The 14,578-nt window shown below is 42.7% G+C and overlaps 1 protein-coding gene across 1 annotated transcript in view; it reads left to right on the top strand.

The window, feature by feature from the left end:
- Nucleotides 1-14,578, top strand: part of LOC137544792 (rho GTPase-activating protein 42-like) — a 397,590-nt gene that overhangs the window by 258,690 nt on the left and 124,322 nt on the right. Inside the window, exon 5 of the mRNA XM_068265881.1 lies at nucleotides 12,769-12,870. Coding sequence (XP_068121982.1) covers nucleotides 12,769-12,870 — 102 coding nt within the window. The remainder of the gene's footprint in view (nucleotides 1-12,768; nucleotides 12,871-14,578) is intronic.

The raw sequence follows: 14,578 nt of genomic DNA, 5'->3' as shown, positions 1-14,578 counted from the left end.
AGAGGCATGTTCTCTGCTTCCCCACCGTCGCGTTATAGCCTCCGAGATTGGGGAAATTATTTGTCGCCATCTCGGAGGTAAACACAGGGGAAAGGCATTCCCTGTTCAAAACGCCCCCCAGGAGTGTTCCTACAAGGTCTCCAGAGCTGCCATTGGGCAGCTCTCTCTCCCTATCCGCGCCTCCTGCCACTCCCCCGCCTCTCTGCGTGCTGGTGAGAGAATGAATGTCTCTATCCGGCGTCATGACCCAGAGGTCACCGAAGTGCAAGTGGGCCAATACGGCCCATAGGAGTGGCATCTTTTGATGCTACTTGATCAGCTCAGCCCCCCGAATCAAGTAGCTTACTTTTTTTTTTTTCATTTTATGAGCCCACCTCGGGCTCTCTTTAAAGGGGCACAGAGAATTGCTACAAAATCTTAAAGACCGACTTCAAGCGCAAATATTTCTTCAGTAGAAGAGTCATTCATATGCCGTATGAACCATGGAAAGGCATGTGATCAGTTTCATCATGTGACAGATTTGTGAGACTCTGATTTGCTGGACTCAATCATGTGTCTCTTCTGCTACCTGCGGAAGCAGGAAGTGATCACGGCAAATCAGAGTGTTAGAAATCTGACCAAACTTATCACATGCTTCACTTTGACTGCTAATTCCCATTTCGATCCACTGCGCGCTTCCGTATCTGCAAAAACAATCTGATCGTCATCTGATGAGTCGTGATGACGGAACGCGTAGGGCGGAGCCAGTACGCCTTGCGCACAACGCGGAAGTCTTGGTGAGGTACTGGATGATGGAAGTCGATCGAGCGGGACGCCGTGCACAGATCTAACACAAACACGTACCGGATTCTACAGCCTTGACGCTGTGATACGCCAGTGTATCCATCCATCTGGAGCTTGTAAGTGAATGCAGGGCGCGAGAAGCGCAGTGTGGTTTTTCATGTAACAGATGTGTTGCTCTATGAAAGTTTTTACTCTGTTTTAGTGAGGAATAAAGGCCTATTTTATCTTATGGTGGATGTGAATTACTGATGTACCAAGAGGTCCACATATTGAGCGAGGATTTCACCTGTAATTTGGTGGCTGCAATCTGGTGAGCCGCTCTTGTACTAGAGGTGGTGGGGACCACGAGTGGACAATTATTTGTCACCTGCACGGTTGATGTGTGATGTGATGTATTACAGCTAAATAGGTTTACACTATATAAGATTGTCTTTGCAGATACCGAAGCGCGTAGTGGATCTAAATTTATTCAAGCACTTTAAGAGGACTTAACACCGCGCACTCCATTGTTTGGTCTGGACTTTATTGTTTGTATATATATATATATATATATATATATGAATTTTAAAGTGAAAGGTTTTAGGTACTTTTTTTAAGTGTATTAGGTGGCGCAACATTTGTTTGATCAAATTGTCAGTGCTAATTCCCATTGACTGCTAATTCACACAAGCAAATCTAGTCAGCAGCCGAGCTTGTATTATATGTGTATGATTTCCTTTTATTAACCTATCCAGGAGCCCCTATACCAGTTATTTCTTGCACCACAGACTTTCCTGGTTCTAGGCTTCAGTTTTTTCATAAGAATGCAGTCAGTGCCCTGCACCTTGCAATCTGAACAGTATGATGATGCAAACCAATCTGACCCTCCCACAGGGCCTGGTAATAATGCCTTCACCATAGCTGTTTCAGGTCAGCAATCCAGATTTTTGAAAACGGTGACCTTAAAGAACTTTTTTTTTTTTACTAAGCTATCACACTGCACTCAGTGAGGAGACTTTGGGCAAGACTCCCTTATGCCTAGTACACACCATACAATTTTCTGTTAGATTTTTCTGTTAGATTTTCTGTAGAGACTGGTCATTATCTCTGGTGCATTGTCTTCAGGTTATCTCCTGCTGAGTAGAACAATGCCTAAAGGTGGCCATACACTTATAGATTTGCAGCAGATTCGACCATCAGATAGATTTCTGTCAGATGCCTGTCTAGTCGAATCTGACAGGAATCCATACGATGTGTGGTGGGCGGAGGGATGCATGTGTGTGATTGGTTGCTACAATGGATAATAGAGGAAGTCATAGGCGAAGGTAGCCACGCCCCTTGAGAAAGCCGGAAGCCTGCGAAACGTCGGGGAAACTGCCCGCCTTGCATGGGATGCCACGTCGTTCCGACCTCCGTTCAGGCATCACAGTGAGGCTCCCGCAAACAGCCTCCCCCAGCCACATTGCCACATACAGTATATGGAACAGACACAGCACTGTTTGCGACTTGGGGACTGCCAGCCGCCCACATTTGCTTGATAAGACCTATGGTGGACCTACATCTTCCACTCTGCAGACCACATCCCAGGAAGCCTAGAAGCATGCCAGGAGTATGGGGAGATGAACCTATCTATGCACTTCTGTTGTTATGGCGAGATTATTTGCCTTGCACATTCCTATGAGATGGAGGTTTTGTGACCACCTCTGGACATACTCTGGCAATAACCTGGTGGCTAAACATTGTGGCATCTGTGCTTGATATGCCGCATTCTGAGGGATGAACTGTCTGATGCATGTTACTTGCAACACTAATATTCAAGCTGATGCTAACATTGCTGGGCTGCCTCTGCATTTAGCCCTTGCTTTCCCCCTTTTGCTCCTTTTTTAGATGTGGACACGGCATGCTTGTTGCATGCAAATGGATATACCTTTTGTATAACTTTACCAATATTAGGGATAGATGCCGGCGTGTGGCTGTCGGTGTGGATGGTGATCTGAGTGGGTATGGTGTGACGTGGTGGCCATCCCATGCAATTTTAACATATATTTTTATGAATAAATGTGTTTATTTGCTTATTGGGAGTGTATGCCCTACCATTTAGTTTTGTCACTGCCACAATTTTGATTAGCATGCTTATCAGAAACACCCTCTGATTACTTGTGTTTACAAGCAAGGCTGAGGTGACTCAGTGATTGGATATGTAAATAAAAAAAAGACAGTGCAGTTCCTAGTATACACCTCAGTGGGAGTGTCTGAAGACTCTGGCAGGAGGGCAGGTAATGAATACACAATGAGAAAGAGAAGGGAGGGGGGAAACAAGAGTCAGGGAGGATATGATGTCAGCATTAGCTTGGCAAGATGGCCACTGCCTGGAATAGGATTTTCTGCTTTTCCTTTATAAAATTCACAGGAATCATTACGTGGATAGCACAATACATCTGTTATGCAAGTAGAAGTAGTATTTATCTACTTATATATGTGTTTTTATTTCTAGGTTAGCATGGGTGTCGCTTGTTCTTTAACACACCTCTCAGAAATGTAATTTCTACAAAATCTTAATTGTGATCTTAATCGCATCTGTTTATCTCATGCATTAGCTCTACTTACAGTTAAGGTGAAAAATAACTACAGTGAGATATTTCATGAGAAAAGCTTTGTGAGTCAACCCCACAATCTTCTACAGACGATAAATGTTGGTAAAAAAGTTCACGTCTTTCCCCATATATCAGTGAGAGCCTCTCATTTCACTTTACTTTCTTTCATAGAAGTATTGACCTCCCCTTATCCATTCTATAGTAGTAGGTCTATGGCTGCCGGGCTTGCCTTTTATAACGGAGTAACTCATGAGAGTACACCATTAGCATCATTTGCAGGTTCTCTTCAATGACCATAGCTTACATTTTATCCATGAATATGTTGATTAGTTTTCTTCTGTGACGTGTTTTCCACCGTTATAATTAATATGGAGCTCGAGACTCCTGGACTGTTCAGAAAAGATTGGATTGCAGGAGTTAAAGGAAAATTCCCTTTTGCTTTCACATTGAGTAGAATAACAGAACGATGTGCGGCAGAAGTGGATCCAACAAGCAACTGGAATGTGCTAAGCAGCCCAGCCTGCCTCGCTTCCCCCGCACTAAACACGTTTTATGGATGAAATTGAAACAGCAGGTGCTTGAATCTTTATCTCCAAAAAAATCACATTGCATTGTTTTTGAAGTAGATGGAAGTGAAATATATTTTTCCATCGTGCTGAAGCTGCCAGCTTCTGGGACTCACAAAAACACTGTAATATCTGTTTATGCTCATGGATGTAGGTAGCAACAAAAGATGTAGGTAGCCACACAGGATGTAGGTAGCCACGCAGGATGTAGGTAGCCACACAGGACGTAGATAGTCACACAGGGTGAAAGTAGCTAAACAGTATGTATGTAGCCAAACCAAATTTGGGTAACCACACAGGAAGTAGGTAGCCCACATAGTATGTACATAGCCACACAGGAAGTAGGTAGCCACATAGGATGCAAGTAGCTACAAAGTATGTACGTAGCCGTACAAGATGTAGGCAGCCACACAGGATGTGGGTAAACACGCAGGAAGTAGGTATTCACATAGGAGGTAGGGTGCAACACAGGATGCAGGTAGACACATGGGATGAAGGTAACCACACAGGAAGTAGGTTGTAACACAGGATGTAGGAAGCCACACAGTATGTATGTAGCCACACAGGGCCTAGGTAACCATGCAGGATGTATGTAACCACACAGCATGTAGGTAGGCACACAAAATGAAGGTAGCTACTCAGGATGTAGGTAACTACACAGAATGCTGGTAGCCACGCAGGATGTAGGTAATCACATAGGTTGTAGGTTGCCACACAGGATGTAATTGGCCACACAGGATGTAGGTTTAGCTACACAGGATATAGGTTTAGCCACACAGGATGTAGGTTTAGCCACACAGGATGTAGGTTTAGCCACACGGAATGTAGGCAGCCGCATAGGATGTAGGAAGCCACACAGGTATGGATCAAACCACCCAGTATGCACCCAAAAGGAACAATCTCAATCCTCTATCTTGGAACAATTTCAATATGCATGCATGGAGATATCTAATGCTGGGAATACACGATGAGGTTTTTCAGTCGATTTATTGTCCAATCGATTTTCTTATCAATTTCCATTCACTTCTATGAGAAATCGTTCAGAAAATCGATCAAAAATAAGATCGGACATGTCGGAAATTATCTATTGAACCATCTATCTGCTGAAAAAACTTATGGTGTATTCCCAACATAACCGTTCAGGAATATCGTGCTTGGAAAAGGTAAGTATCTCATTTCAATTTCAATTCATGCTTAAGGTATGCTTTAATGAGAGTTTTGATCTAGTCCTATATCACCTCTGAAGAAGAGACTTCAGTCCTTATTCAATTCCCTTTTTCTCCTTGATGATATTTTACGCCTCATCAATAAAATACCTTTTAACCACCCTGGCGTTCTGATTAAATCGCCAGGGTGGCTGCGGGAGGGTTTTTTTCAAATAAAAAAAAAACTATTTCATGCAGCCAACTGAAAGTTGGCTGCATGAAAGCCCACTAGAGGGCGCTCCGGAGGCGATCTTCCGATCGTCTCCGGCGCCCAGAATAAACAAGGAAGGCCGCAATGAGCGGCCTTCCTTGTTTTGCTTATATCGTCGCCATAGCGACGAGCGGAGTGACGTCATCGACGTCAGCCGACGTCCTGACGTCAGCCGCCTCCGATCCAGCCCTTAGCGCTGGCCGGAACTTTTTGTTCCGGCTGCGCAGGGCTCAGGCGGCTAGGGGGGCCCTCTTTCGCCGCTGCTCGCGGCGAATCGCCGCAGAGCGGCGGCGATCAGGCAGCACACGCGGCTGGCAAAGTGCCGGCTGCGTGTGCTGCACTTTATTTGATTAAAATCGGCCCAGCAGGGCCTGAGCAGCGACCTCCGGCGGTGTTGGACGAGCTCAGCTCGTCCAGACCGCTCAGGTGGTTAAAAAGACACTGAAGCGAAAAAAAAACTATGATATTATGAATTATATGTGTAGTACAGCTAAGAAATAAAACATTAAGATCAGATACATCAGTCTAATTGTTTCCAGTACAGGAAGAGTTAAGAAACTCCAGTTGTTATCTCTTTACAAAAAAGCCATTAAGCTCTACGACTTTCAAAAGTAGTGGAGAGGGCTGTTTTCTGACTTTTATTATCTCAACTGTTAGTTAACTATTTACTTTTTCTCTGCCAGAGGAGAGGTCATTAGTTCAAAGACTGCTCTGAAAGAATCATTTTGAATGCTGAGTGTTGTGTAATCTGCACATATTAGAGAATGATGCAATGTTAGAAAAAACACTATATACTTGAAAATAAAAATATGAGAATATTTTCTTTGCTGCTAATCTTCCAGTAATTATTCATAGTACACAACCAATTCATTATATCATATATATTTTTTTCGCTTCAGTGTCTCTTTAAGCCACCAGTATGCAAGAAAATACTCAGAATCATTGTGACAGTACTTTTTTACCTACTTTTTGGTACTTTTTAAACTACAGCATGATGAAAAGTTATTTTAAACAGAAGATAACAAATTACTTCCTGAGAGAAAACCTAGGAGAACAGGGGAATTAAATAAGGGCAATAATTGTAAAACCTTGTGAGAAAACTATGTACAGTTATTCAAAAAGGTATTACCCATATCAACGTTTGACCCTATCAAGGTCTAGGTCCAGTGTGAGGGGAAGAAAAGTTAAACGGACAGTATGTTTTTGTGATGTAGAAGGAAAATTGGGTGTTCCCGGCATGGTGTAATATAAGGTACAAACTCCATGCAGATGTCCTGGGCAAGAGTTGAGCCTGGGACTGTAGCCAGGCCAGATTTCTGGAAGGGCCACAAAGGCAGGGGCCTAGGGCGGCTGCAGCCTTAGGTGGCGTCTAGGCATGAAAGAGGGGTTGCTACATATGAAAGAGGAGGCTGAAAATGGGAAACCACACATGAAAAAGGGAAACTGATGCCCAAGGACGCTGTTCATGAAAGAAATGGGCTGCTGTACATGGATGTTACACAGGGAAGAGGGGGCTGCACATGGAATGAGAGGACCACAGAAAGGGGAGAAACAGCATACTTGGCCTATGGGGCACAAACAGTGTAAATCCGGCCTTGACTGTAGCACTGCAAGGTAAGACACTGTCAAGACAAATAACATTTATACTGAGCTTTTCTCCTGAGGGACTCAAAGTGCTTGAGCTGCAGCCCATAGAGCATGCTCAGTAGGCAGCAGCAGTGTTAGGGAGCCTTGCAAAAGGACTCCTTACTTTAAGGGAACCTAACTGACCCTAAAAAAAATAAGAGTTTCACTTACCTGGGGCAGCCCTCCTGTGCCCGCACCGTCACATAACGATCCACGGGTCCCTCAAAGTGTTTCAGTTGCGACGACTGGGCCAGTTGATGGCCACTGCACCTGCCTGGCTGTGCGCGTCCTCAACCCCGCTCCCGTTGCGCAGTACGAGAATTTTTTGTACTGTGCAGGACACTCCTGGCGACGGGAGGGTAATCGAGGATGCACGTGGCCATCAATAGGCCCAGTGACCGAAATCGGAACTGAGCCGCTGCAGGGGACCGCAGAATGGGTGAGTGACGGCGTGGGCACAGGAGGGCTGCAGGGGGCCGATAGAAGCCCTAGGTGAGTGAAACACTTTTTCTTAGGTTCAGTTAGGTTCCCTTTAATAGGTATGTGCTCACTGAACAGAGAGAGCCGAGATTCAAACCCAGGTTGCCTGTGTCAGAGACAGAGCCCTTTACCAGTACACTATCCAGCCGTAGAATCCTGTATATCTCTTGCAGGACAATCTCAAGTAGACATTTCATGTAGAAAGCCTTTTTTTAAAGAGAATCTGTACTGTAAAATTCTTACAATAAAAAGCATACCATTCTATTCATCATGTTCTCCTGGGCCCCTCTCTGCTGTTTCTGCCACTCCCTGCTGCAATCCTGGCTTGTAATTGCCATTTTTATGCAGTGTTTACAAACAAAAGACATAGCAAGTGATAGGCTGAGAGGAGCTTAGTGTGTGAGTCATGCAGAGTGTGCAGGTGGCCTGGAGAGGGTGTGTGTAGCTTCTAGCCAATCACAAGCAGCACAGCACATTCCAGCTTGACTGCCGCAGCCGACAGACCCGACAGAAGATAGAAGATTAGATCATAGAACAGAGATAATACAGCCACTGTGCAACTAGGAAAAGCTGCAGTTAGACAGAGCACATTAGAACAGGTATAGGAACTTATAGGATAGAAGAAATATGGATGAAAATTTTGTTACAGAGTCTCTTTAAAACATTGCCCCTTTTTTCCAAGCACGAGCAAAACCCATTGCAGATCGTGCTGCGTTCTATAGCCATAGAAGATATGTCAGCATTGTGGCATTTCGTGTTTAATTACGCTCCTCATTAGCAGACTGAGCAGAATCCAGGAATGCGTTCCACGATCGCATATTTTCCCAATGAGCAGCTCCGTGAAGTGAAGTCATCGAGTTCAGACTCTGTATCCTATAATTCCACATAAATGACTTTTCCAGTCACCAATTTACAGAGTTTCATTATTGCAGTGCAATAATCTGTCATGCTTCTGATTGTACGTGCTTATCCAGGGGCATTGCTGCACTTTCTTTGGTTGGTTCAGCTGGTCACAGTGAAGGGGCAATTTGTGCAAATGAGCCAACTTTTGGAAAGAGAATATCTACACTTTATATGACTTTCATGGCTCTAATACCCTGTTTCCCTGAAATTAAGACATCTTCCAAAAGTAAGTCCTAGCAGGGATTTTAAGTATGCTCGAGATATAAGCCCTACCCCGAAAATAAGCCCTAGCGGCAGTAAGGGGGAAAAATATGGCAGCTTGTGTTATTACTGGAACTGATGGTCTCACAGGCAGGACCATGGCTCCATCACTGGGCCAATCACTGCACTCGCTACTATACAGTGAGTGCAGTGATTGGCCCAATAACGGAGCTATGGTTCCACCTGCAAGACCATCAGCTCCAGTCGAAACACATGTTGACGTACTTCTTCCCAGTAGGCTGAAGCTCGGGGACACAGTGACATAGAACTGGGGGAAACAAGAGGATGCACGGCAACATTGAAGAACATGGAGGACAACTCGACATGGAGCTGGGGGTAAGAGGAGGATGTAGGGGGACGGCGTTAGACACAGCAGAGGACATAGGGGGGGGACGGCACACGGGAAGACAGGGGATAGAGGAGGACAGGGGTACAGAGGGGGGCACCAGGAGGACACTAAAGGTAAAAGGGGACACAGGCACACAAGAGGTGGATCCAGCAGAGGAAGAGGTGGAACAGTAGGGAAGGCAGGAGGACAGCACAGAAACTTGTGTGTTCATAGAAATATAAGACATCCCCTGAAAATAAGCCTAACACATCTTTTGGAGCAAATATTAATATAAGACACTGTCTTCTTTTCGGGGAAACACGGCTAGTGATACACGAGTAGAACAATGAATAGGGTGGACGTGTAGTAGACCACCTCTCTTTCTCAGCATGTCCCGGCTGACTAGGCTAATTCCCATTGATCCTAAAGTATAACATACTAAAGTCCCTTTCACATTATGAGGTGTATGCAGTAAACTGTGTTAAGCAGAACGTGCGTTAAGTCTTACTGCATGATGAGCAGATCAGAATTGTATCCATCGTGCATAAGGCTGGGGTCACACGCACAATTCCACGTAATGCAAAATTGCATGTTCGTTTTAATAAAGAGAAAACTTTCAGGCATTTTCCAATTTTACTACCTTGACTGAAGTCAATCCTGATGTCATTTCCTCCCTTACTGTTTTTTTTATCCTAGAAACTGCACTGTCATATCTATCTTGCTTTGTAAACACATGTGAGCACAGCATAGATCCTATTTGAGCAGCTTCACACTGAACTGCCCTCGGCCAGTCAGTGAGGAGCAGGAATGTGGGAGGGTATATGACAAGCTTTTCTCTCCTTGGCAATGCACCAAATAAAGCCAGGCTGACTGAGATATGGCTTATCACAGCAGAAACATTTATGATTATATTGGAATACTTGCAATGTGGGGTCCGGTTGCAGGCTGTATAATAAACACAGAGCAGTGGGTAAATGAAATTTGATTTTATTGCTAACAATCCCACATTAAAGCGAAATTGTTATTAAAGTGGCACTATGATGAAAAATTGTAAAATTTAAAATATGTGCAAACATAGACAAATAAGAAGTGCAAGTAAAATGAGCCATAAATTACTTTTCTCCTATGCTGCTGTCACTTACAGTAGGTAGTACAAATCTGACAGAAGCGAAAGGTTTTGGACTAGTTCATCTCTTCATAGGGGATTCTCAGCAAGGATTTTATTCTTTATAAAGATATTCCCTAAAAATGATTTAAACAATGATACTGGCCAGCTTCCCTGCTCCCTACACAGTGTTTTGGTAGTTGGACAGTGCAACTTCCATTCACTAAGTGCTTTTGAAAATAAATAAATCTCTGAGAATCCCCCATGAAGAGATGGACTAGGCCAAAACCTGTCGCTACTGTCAGATTTCTACTACCTACTGTAAGTCACAGCAACATAGGAGAAAAGTAATTTATGACTCATTTTACTCTGGAAAAAACGTACTTCTTATTTGTATATGTTTGCACATATTTAAAGGATACCCGAACTGACATGGGCCATGATGAGATAGACATGGGTATGTACAGTGCCTAGCACACAAATAACTATGCTGTGTTCCTTTTTTTCTTTCTCTGCCTGAAAGAGTTAAATATCAGGTATGCAGGTTGCTGACTCAGTCCTGACTCAGAAGTGACTACAGTGTGACCCTCACTGATAAGAAATTCCAACTATAAAACACTTTCCTAGCAGAAAATGGCTTCTGAGAGCAAGAAAGAGATAAAAAGGTTAATTTCTCATCAGTGAGGGTCACACTGTAGTCACTTCCTGTCTGAGTCAGGACTGAGTCAGCCACTTGCATACCTGATATTTAACTCTTTCAGGCAGAGAAGGAAAAAAAGGAACCCCTCATAGTTATCTGTGTGCTAGGCACTGTACATACACATGTCTATCTCATCATGTCACATGTCAGTTTTAAAACATTTTCCGCCATAATGCCCCTTTAAGATGCATCCCTGCCCATTGTGACTGAGCAACTAACAATCCGATCTGCATATTTGCATCCATTCCAGCTTCAATAAAAACGGATCAATGTTTTCTGAACTCGGCTGCTAAATTATGTAAGGGAGAGGAAATCAAGCCATAGTTTGAAGCCTCCGACCGGTTTAATGGAAATAGCTGAGGGCTGTATGTAGAGGCTGCTGAAGTCAAAGCAAAGCAATTGACATGCAGGTTTCTCTGAAGGTATCCTCTGATTATGAATTTTTTATCGTGGGCTCAGTTGCTATTGCCTATGGTTTGCATTAATATTCTGTTGGCTGGCAGCAATCGGTGAGGTGTGTGTTGTACAGGAAGTACCCCCTGGAGACTGTTTTAAAGTGGAACTAAACTTCAAAGATCAAATCGTTCCCCATGTAGCCAGTTCCTCACTTCAGCGACCACATGCGACTCTCTATTCTGTCCCACATTTGAAGTGCAGATTCAGTCACCGGTTTTAATACGCATTCAACAGAACATTATTTTATATGAATTATGCATAAGAACATTGGATGTTTGTAAAAAAAAAAAAAAAAAAAAAAGCAATAGGAAATACCTCCTGTATAAATGTACGTCTTTTCATTTCTTTCTCAGCAATCTCCTGTTGCCTGATCACTCCCTATAACCCCTTCCAGTCAGTCCCAAGCCACGATAGGCTGTCATTCAGTGGGGAGGCATGGCTTTAGCTGAGTAATTACTCCCCTTCCTGCATGCACAGGTGACCAAGGGGGGAGTGGTTTAGGCTGATTGGGTGTAAGCAGGCAGCTATGAGTCCGTGAAATTCCCTGATGAGTCACCAAAGTGATGAAACGCGTAGCTTAGAACGAAAGTGTGGGGAGGGGATATACGGTATTAGTTCCAAACAGTTTCTTTTAGAATTTAACATTCTTAAAGAGGCACTGTAGTGACATATCGTAAAATGCAGTAAATTGTTCAAGATACCCAGTTTTACAGTAATTTTCCTGGTTTCAGCATCAGAAACACTTCCTATAGTATAATATAATATATATCCTAATATATATATTGCTGTATATTGGTATGTAGCCCCACCCTTCCAGCAATGTCAAATCTTAGGCTGTTTAGCTATCCAGAATTCTCCTTCCAGAGCATTCTGAGAGACCAGGCATTATTTTCACTGGCTTCTCAATTTTCATAAACATTCCACAGAGCTGCACCTGACAGGACTAAAGATGTTGCCACTTCTGCTAAATCAGAGAGAGGAAAGATTTTACAACGAGCAAACACTGACTAAATAACTTATAAATGGATATTATAAAAAAGTAAAAAAGGTATTTTTTACATTGTTTTTTTTCCACTACAGTTCCTCTCTAAAATTATATACGGTATATATTTTTTTGCGAACAACACACCCAAAAGTACATTTGCAGAATTTAAGCAGTTCATCTGCAGACTAGACACACCCTGTTACCACCTCTATTCAGGTGCTCCATCGCATCTCCTGCCTAAGGAGAATTTTTTTCCTTTTTTTTTTTTTTTTTACTTTATACAAACATTTAGATTTCCTTCAGTGTTCAAGCTTATATACCAGGCTCTCTCAACTTACGGTTTTGTATTGCAGAACTATACGTCCCATCCTGCCCCTCCCCCCCACATATGGCGGAATTTCTAGTCCCTGAACAGCTTGAGAGCCACGGTTTGCGAAAGCCTGCCGTACGCTAATCATCGGTTACAAGATGTTGTTACATATTTCATCGGCTTGTATTTTTAGTTTTAGTGGTCCTTTAGGCATGCTAAGCTTGTTAGCCTGTAATTACTATTTCATGCTGAATTTCGATACCTTTTATGTTCCAGGAAGGAAAGAAGAAGTTCGACAAAGAGAGTGAGAAATATTATTCCATCTTAGAGAAACACTTGAATTTGTCATCAAAGAAGAAAGAGGCTCATTTACAAGAGGTACATTGTTCTTTAATTTTCCTTGGACTTGGCGCAGACTTCAAATGCCATCTTCCCCAGGTTTAATCATGTTCCTGTGCCTACTATGTAATTGTGCATTGGGAGCCAGAAAACTCTATTCCGGGCTGATGGGAGTACAAGACGAGTAAGGTAATATTTCTGGAGTGAATGGCTCTTGCAGGGAACTCATGTATTAATTACTGGAAGGCCAGTGGAAAGGGGGGTGGCTGGCAGGAGAGCTTCAGGTATAAATTAAAAAATGGTATTAGTGTGCAGCAAGGTTTAAATTAAAATGTGGTATTCCAAGCGAATATGGAGAAAGACATTTCTTTCCCATGGCTTTTATTAATTAACCAGTTGACCACTGAGGGTTTTTTCCCCTTACGGACCAAAGCAATTTTCACCTTTCGGTGCTCCTCCCATTCATTCGCCAATAACTTTATTATGACTTATCACAACGAAGTGATCTATATCTTCTTATATTTTTTTCGCCACCAATAAGGCTTTCTTTGGGTGGTACTTTTTGTTAAGAATTATTTTATTCAAAATGCATTTTAACAGGAATAATTAAAAAATAATAGAAAAAATAATTATTTCTCAGTCGTCACTCGTCAGTTATTATAGTTTTAAATTAAAAAGTGCTACCGTGTTTAAAACCCACACATTTTATTTTCCCATTTGTCCTGGTTATTACAATGTTTAAATTATGCCTCTAGTACAATGTATGGGGACAATATTTTATTTGGAAATAAAGGTGTATTTTTTTCTGTTTTGTCTCTGTCAATAATTACAAGTGCTTATTTGCAAAAAAATAACAGTAATATACCCTCATGACATACATATTAAAAAAAAGTCCCTAATGTAACTATTTTTTGTTTTTATTTTTAACTGTCACTTTTTTTTTTCTTATTTTTTATACAAGTGCTTTATTTTGGTAACTATGTGAGGGGAGTAGTAAGGGGTTAATTAATCTGATATTGTATCTAATTTGGTGTATGTATGTGTAATTTTATTATTTGGCCACTAGAATACCCCCTCCCCCCACCCAAATAATTGTTGTTTACTGTGAACAGTACACAGGAAATGTAGCGTGTGTGTCTTCACTTTGACTTTCTCAATGACTACCGGCATCTCATTGATGCTGGTGATCACTGATCACAGGCACTTTGATCAGTGAATGGGAACATGTTTTCTCATTCACCAATCAGTGCACTAACCGCTGGCGATGAGAATGCACGGGGAGTGTGCGCAGTGGGGATTGTGGCAATGTACGTATATATCTACACCCCTGGAGCTAAGATGAAGTCTCCGGAGGCATAGATATACTGTACCCGGAATGATAAGTGGCTAAAGGACTACTATCGTAAAAAAAAAAAAAGGAAAATTTAATAATTCCTTTTTTTTGTATAGTGCTTTTCTCCTGTCAGACTCAAAGCGCTTGTGAGGCAGCCACTAGAGCACACTCAGTAGGCAGCAGCAGTGTTAGGGAGTCTCGCCCAAAGAACTCCTTACTGCATAGGTGCTGGCTTACTGAACAGGCAGAGCCGAGATTCGAACCCAGGTCAACTGTGTCAGAGGCGGAGCCCTTAACCATTACACTATCCAGCCAGTGCTGGATACATACATACAAAATGTACACTTCTCCCAGAGTGAATGCACTTTGAATGTGTACGAGAGGAATCGGTGCCAGGAGACTTGGGCGCAGGAT

The sequence above is a fragment of the Hyperolius riggenbachi genome, chromosome 2 (assembly GCF_040937935.1).
Source record: "Hyperolius riggenbachi isolate aHypRig1 chromosome 2, aHypRig1.pri, whole genome shotgun sequence".
Classification (NCBI taxonomy): Eukaryota; Metazoa; Chordata; class Amphibia; order Anura; family Hyperoliidae; genus Hyperolius; species Hyperolius riggenbachi.
Note: the sequence above shows the minus strand (reverse complement) of the source record. Positions and strands in the feature narration are given on the sequence as shown.